At 37.9% G+C, this 7,329-nt stretch overlaps 1 protein-coding gene across 1 annotated transcript in view; it reads left to right on the forward strand.

Annotated features, from left to right (window-relative positions):
* LOC128663866 (C-type mannose receptor 2) overlaps positions 1 to 4,692 on the forward strand; it is a 347,089-nt gene extending 342,397 nt beyond the window's left edge. The window contains exon 29 of the mRNA XM_053718428.1: positions 3,048 to 4,692. Coding sequence (XP_053574403.1) covers positions 3,048 to 3,271 — 224 coding nt within the window. The 3' untranslated portion in view covers positions 3,272 to 4,692. The remainder of the gene's footprint in view (positions 1 to 3,047) is intronic.
* The last annotated feature ends 2,637 nt before the right edge of the window (positions 4,693 to 7,329 follow it).

The following is a 7,329-nucleotide window of genomic DNA, read 5'->3' on the forward strand; positions in this document are numbered from 1 at the left end:
GGCAGATTAGGGGTTAATACTATTTATGATAGGGTTAGTGAGGCGGATTAGGGGTTAATAACTTTATTATAGTAGCGCTCAGGTCCGCTCGGCAGATTAGGGGTTAATAAGTGTAGGTAGGTGTCGGCGACGTTGAGGGGGGCAGATTAGGGGTTAATAAATATAACATAGGGGTCGGCGATGTTAGGGGTAGCAGATTAGGGGTACATAGGGATAACGTAGGTGGCGGCGATTTGCGGTCGGAAGATTAGGGGTTAATTATTTTAAGTAGCTTGCGGCGACGTTGTGGGGGGCAAGTTAGGGGTTAATAGATATAATACAGGGGTCGGCGGTGTTAGGGGCAGCAGATTAGGGGTACATAAGTATAACGTAGGTGGCGGTCGGCAGATTAGGGGTTAAAAATTTTAATCGAGTGTCGGCGATGTGGGGGGACCTCGGTTTAGGGGTACATAGGTAGTTTATGGGTGTTAGTGTACTTTAGGGTACAGTAGTTAAGAGCTTTATAAACCGGCGTTAGCCAGAAAGCTCTTAACTCCTGCTATTTTCAGGCGGCTGGAATCTTGTCGTTAGAGCTCTAACGCTCACTGCAGAAACGACTCTAAATACCGGCGTTAGGAAGATCCCATTGAAAAGATAGGCTACGCAAATGGCGTAGGGGGATCTGCGGTATGGAAAAGTCGCGGCTGAAAAGTGAGCGTTAGACCCTTTAATCACTGACTCCAAATACCAGCGGGCGGCCAAAACCAGCGTTAGGAGCCTCTAACGCTGGTTTTGACGGCTACCGCCGAACTCTAAATCTAGGCCATAGAGTCTTCATTATTAGTGCAGAGACTAATAGTTGTGTGTATATATATATATATAGTTTGTAGTTGTTTGTTTCCACTTCTTTACTTTTTCGCATGTGTGTATTTATATGATTGTATGTGTGTGTGTGTGTGTGTGTGTGTGTATTTATATGATTGTATGCGTGTGTGTATATTTATTTATATGATTGTATGTGTGTATGTATTTATATGATTGTATGTGTGTGTGTGTGTGTGTGTGTGTGTGTGTTTATATGATTGCATGTGTCTGTGTGTATTTATATGATTGTATGTGTGTATGTGTGTGTATTTATATGATTGTATGTGTGTGTATTTATATGATTGTGTGTGTGTGTATTTGTGTTTATATGATTGTATGTATGTGTGTATTTATGATTGATTGTGTGTGTGTGTATTTATATGATTGTATGTGTGTGTATTTATATGATTGTGTGTGTGTGTGTTTATATGATTGTGTGTGTGTGTGTGTGTGTGTGTGTGTATTTATATGATTGTATGTGTGTGTGTATTTATATGATTGTGTGTGTGTTTATATGATTGTATGTATGTGTGTATTTATGATTGATTGTGTGTGTGTGTGTGTGTATTTATATGATTGTATGTGTGTGTATTTATATGATTGTGTGTGTGTGTATTTATATGATTGTATGTGTGTGTGTATTTATATGATTGTGTGTGTGTGTGTGTGTTTATATGATTGTATGTATGTGCGTATTTATGATTGATTGTGTGTATGTGTGTATTTATATGATTGTATGTGGGTGTATTTATATGATTGTATGTGTGTGTATTTATATGATTGTATGTGTGTGTATTTATATGATTGTATGTGTGTGTGTGTGTGTATTTATAGGATTGTATGCGTGTGTATGTATTTATATGATTGTATGCGTGTGTGTATATTTATATGATTATATGTGTGTGTATTTATATGATTGTATGTGTGTATGTATTTATATGATTGTATGTGTGTGTGTGTGTGTGTTTATATGATTGCATGTGTCTGTGTGTATTTATATGATTGTATGTGTGTGTATTTATATGATTGTGTGTGTGTGTATTTATATGATTGTATGTGTGTGTGTGTGTGTTTATATTATTGTATTTATGTGTGTATTTATGATTGATTGTGTGTGTGTGTGTATTTATATGATTGTATGTGTGTGTATTTATATGATTGTGTGTGTGTGTGTGTTTATATGATTGTGTGTGTGTGTGTGTTTATATGATTGTGTGTGTGTGTGTGTGTGTATTTATATGATTGTATGTGTGTGTGTATTTATATGATTGTGTGTGTGTGTGTTTATATGATTGTATGTATGTGTGTATTTATGATTGATTGTGTGTATGTGTGTATTTATATGATTGTATGTGTGTGTATTTATATGATTGTGTGTGTGTGTGTGTGTATTTATAGGATTGTATGCGTGTGTGTGTTTATATGATTGTATGCGTGTGTGTGTATTTATATGATTGTATGTGTGTGTGTGTATTTATATGATTGTATGTGTGTGTATTTATATGATTGTATGTATGTGTGTGTAGGTATATGATTGTATGTATGTGTGTGTATATTTATATGACTGATTGATTGTGTGTGTGTGTATTTATAGGATTGTATATGTGTGTGTGTGTGTGTGTATTTATATGATTGTATGTGTGTGTGTATTTATATGATTGTATGTATGTGTGTGTGTATTTATATGATTGTATGTATTTGTGTGTATATTTATATGATTGATTGATTGATTGTATGTGTGTATTTATATTTTGCTGTGTTCAAGTATGCTGGTTATTTTTCTGTGATTTTGGGGTAGATTCACTAACAGCTTACATGTTTCTCCAGTTCTTTAGTCATGCTATTTAAGCCATTCACAAAAGTCCACACACCTCTGGATTCTTTAGTGAATGGCCTCCCTAGAATAACATAGGAATGGCGGAGGAGTACTTGGTTAGATTGACCTTCAGCCCTCTCTAGCCTGTCTAAATGTGTGTGTGATGAGAGTGTATGTACAATCTAATGGTGGTTGTTTTTGTATATACAAATGTGTGTGCATAATACAATAAGGAAGTCTCCTTATGGTGATTACTGGAACTCCAGATGCCTTAAAACTTTAATAATGTAAAAAAAATGTTTTTGTGGAAAATAAGTCAACAAAATTAGAACAAGAGTCCTGTTTTGAGTATACATAATTAATAATGTTTCTCTGGTTTTCCCTGTAGCTCTTCCAGAGCACACCACGGCAGTAGTCGTAGTTGTCCTGTCCACCTTAGCACTAATTGTACTGATTGTTGTCAGCATCTACTTGTACCGGCGCAGGAAGCAAGAGGCTAAGAGAGGAGCCTTTGAGAGTGCCAGATACAGTCGTACCAACTCCAGCCCGGGGAGCTCTGCAGAGAAAAACATCTTAGTGTCTGACATGGAAATGAACGAGCAGCAAGAGTAGTACAGACAGTAAAGGGACCAAATGTACAGAAGGGATCAAGGCTCTGAATTTACAAACTACCAACAGACCTGACCCACACGGACATTACGCTATTGAGGGTGCAGGATGCCCCTTTCCTGAAATTAATTTGTACCTAAATGGTGCTGGATGTGGCTGCAAAGCTTTGCTGTGCAACGTATTGCAGCCCCTTCCAACATTAATAAACTGGAGTCACAACCTGGGAAAACCCTGGCCAAATCCCTACATCTCTAAACCAGGTTTATTATAGGAATTGCAGGTGGGGGTAGCAGATATGGGTAGAGGGCTTCTACAAACTTACTTTTAAGTAAGGAGGAGACTAAATTACAGTTAAGAACATGTACAGCTCATGCTGTTAAATCTGAAAGATCTGGACCATTGTACAGTGAACATAGCCTGTTCATTTCTAGTAGAGTATAAGAGAAAGATTAAATCATGCCCCTACCACATTGCAAAACCCTTAATCCAGGATACTTGTGTTCATTGCATCTTTCACATCCCATCATCACCCTCCATTATTTCTCCTATAAACTCCTCTGAAACACTAAATTAGAGATAACTTGCCTGTGCTAATTTTTACAGTAAAAACATTCCTCTGTACATGCACCATTTATCTCCATGTGTGATGCCACCCACCTTCCTCTGTTTGTTTTTCTGCATTGTGTGATATTTTCATCCTGTATAATTTAATCACCTCGTGATGTCATCTCCTTGTACCATTTTGTCATTGCTATGTAATATGTGTGACATCATCTCTGCACTCACTGATACCAGCTACAAATCCAGGTGCTTTGATTTGTATGGTGGCCAAACTCAACCATTTCTTTGTTGGTTGTTATATAGCACTGAGCCAGAAAAGCTGTGGGTGCAATAGCCCATAAAGTTACACAAGCAACTTTCATATATCTGTGCAACACCATTCCATATCTTCTCTCACTTTTTAAAGAATATAAAAAGTTTTTACAAAGTATTTTTTTTGACTGGAAACATAAATCTGGACTTGTGGAGAGTGCTTAACATGTCTGCTTTCCCCTATAAACTTAAATTTTGTTTATGAGAGCACAAAATCCAAGGCTTAGAAACTTCTTCCAGGAACACAGTGTTTAATCCACTTGAGACAGTGACTACCAGGAAATTCATCCCACATTGTTGACATGTCTTGGAAGATACCATATGGGGTTTATAAACACTGACCTCTCCTGCCAGGACTTATAAGCAGGTCCAGTGAAAGCCATCTCAAAGCACAACAATGCGCTACAGCTCCTGGAGTGAAGCCCAGGGCCTAGCTAGCTCTTAAGTATGTGATTTTAAAGACTCTATCTTTATGTATATACCTTTATGTCTATGTCTGGCATACTGGTAAAATGAAATTGCAATAAACGTGAAAGCAATCACCCATTTAATATGTTCTCCTAATGTATTTATCGTTGGAAATAGATGTACACTAACTGAACCAAAAGCAATGTATATTCCACATGCCAGATGCTATACATAACTGCAAGATTGTGATTACAGTTATTCTGGAATGTGCCCTTATTCTAATACGTTCATGATCACATATCTCTGCAGATATCATTGCATACATATAACTAGAATAATCCATGAGGTCTGAGAAATAAACCAAATAATATAGGAAACCATTATCTAGAGGTCTCTGGGCTTGTGAGATTCCCTGTAAGAAATTTCATCAGTACTATGAAGCCACTGGTGGAATTTTTTAAAAGTAGTTTTTACTTTGAAAACAGTGGGCCTTGCAAAGGAGTATAATTTAAAAATTATATGAAAATTATACTAAATTGTTCTGCAAAAATCTTATTTTATTAAAACATTCACGGCCAGATTACGAGTTTTGCAGTATGAGGGGGGCAGTGTTAACTTGCACGTTATTCTCACCGCTCACTTACCTACAGCGCTGATATTACAGGTTTTTATAAACCCAGCGTTAAAAGGCAAGAAGTGAGCGTAGAGCAAAATTGTGCTCCATACCGCACTCCAATACCAGCGCTGCTTAAGTCAGCAGTGAGCTGGTTGTACGTGCTCGTGCACGATTTCCCCATAGACATTAATGAGGAGAGCCGGCTGAGAAAAAGTCTAACACCTGCCAAAAAGCAGCGTAAAGCTCAGTAACGCAGCCCCATTGATTCCTATGGGGAAACACATTTATGTTTACACCTAACACCCTAACATGAACCCTGAGTCTAAACAACCCTAATCTTACACTTATTAACCCCTAATCTGCCACCTCGACATCGCTGATACCTGCATTATACTTATTAACCCCTAATCTGCTGCTCCGGACATCACCGCCACCTACATTATACTTATGAACCCCTAATCTGCTGCCCCCAACATCGCCGACACCTACATTATATTTATTAACCCCTAATCTGCTGCCCACATCGCCGACACCTACATAATGTTATTAACCCCTAATCTGCCGGCGCCGCCACTATAATAAATATATTAACCCCTAAACCGCCATACTCCCACATTGCAAACATTAGTTAAATATTATTAACCCCTAATCGCCGCCACCTACCTACATTTATTAACCCCTAATCTTCCACACCCAACGTCGCCGCCACTATATTATATTTATTAACCCCTAAATCTAAGTCTAACCCTAACACCCCCTAACCTAAATATAATTTAAATAAATCTAAATACAAATTCCTATCATTACCTAAATAATTCCTATTTAAAACTAAATACTTACCTATAAAATAAACCCTAAACTAGCTACAATATAACTAATAGTTACATTGTATCTAGCTTAGGGCTTATTTTTATTTTGCAGGCAAGTTTGCATTTATTTTAACTAGGTAGAATAGTTACTAAATAGTTATTAACTATTTAATAACTACGTAGCTAAAATAAATACAAATTGACCTGTAAAATAAAACGTAAGTTACACTAACACCTAACACTACACTACAATTAAATAAAATTCCTAAATTAAATACAATTAACTAAATAAATAAAATTAGCTAAATTACAAAAAAACCCCACTAAATTACAGAAAATAAAAACAAATTACAAGATCTTTAAACTAATTACACCTAATCTAATAGCCCTATCAAAATAAAAAAAGCCCACCCAAAATAAAAAAAAAACTAGCCTAAACTACCAATAGCCCTTAAAAGGGCCTTTTGCGGGGCATTGCCCCAAAGAAATCGGCTCTTTTACCTGTAAAATAAAATACAAACAACCCCCCAATAGTAAAACCCACCACCCACACAACCAACCCCCCAAATAAAACCCTAACTAAAATACCTAAGCTCCCCATTGCCCTGAAAGGGGCATTTGGATGGGCATTGCCCTTAAAAGGGCATTTAGCTCTATTGCGGCCCAAAGCCCTAACCTAAAAAAAACAAAACACCCAATACACCCTTAAAAAATCCTAACACTAACCCCCTGAAGATCCACTTACCGGAAGAAGTCTTCATCCAAGCTGCAAGATGTCCTCAATGAAGCCGGCAGAAGTAGTCCTCTAGACGGGCAGAAGTTTTCACCCAGACGGCATCTTCTATCTTCATCCTTCTGACGCAGAGCAGCTCCATCTTCAAGACATCCGGCACGGAGCATCCTCTTCTTCCGACGTCTTCTTGCTGAATGAAGGTTCCTTTAAATGACATCATCCAAGATGGCGTCCCTTAGATTCTGATTGGCTGTTAGAATTCTATCAGCCAATCGGAATTAAGATTGAAAAAATCCTATTGACTGATGCAATCAGCCAATATGATTGAACTTCAATCCTATTGGCTGATCCAATCAGCCAATAGGATTGAGCTCACATTCTATTGGCTGTTCTTGGATGACGTAATTTAAAGGAACCTTCATTCAGCAAGAAGATGTCAGAAGAAGAGGATGCTCCGCGCCGGGTTTCTTGAAGATGGAGCCGCTCCGCGTTGGAAGGATGAAGATAGAAGATGCGGTCTGGGTGAAGACTTCTGCCCGTCTGGAGGACCACTTATGCCCGTCTGGAGGACCACGTCTGCCGGCTTCGTTGAGGACATCTTACCGCTTGGATGAAGACTTCT

This window comes from Bombina bombina, chromosome 1 (assembly GCF_027579735.1).
Source record: "Bombina bombina isolate aBomBom1 chromosome 1, aBomBom1.pri, whole genome shotgun sequence".
Classification (NCBI taxonomy): Eukaryota; Metazoa; Chordata; class Amphibia; order Anura; family Bombinatoridae; genus Bombina; species Bombina bombina.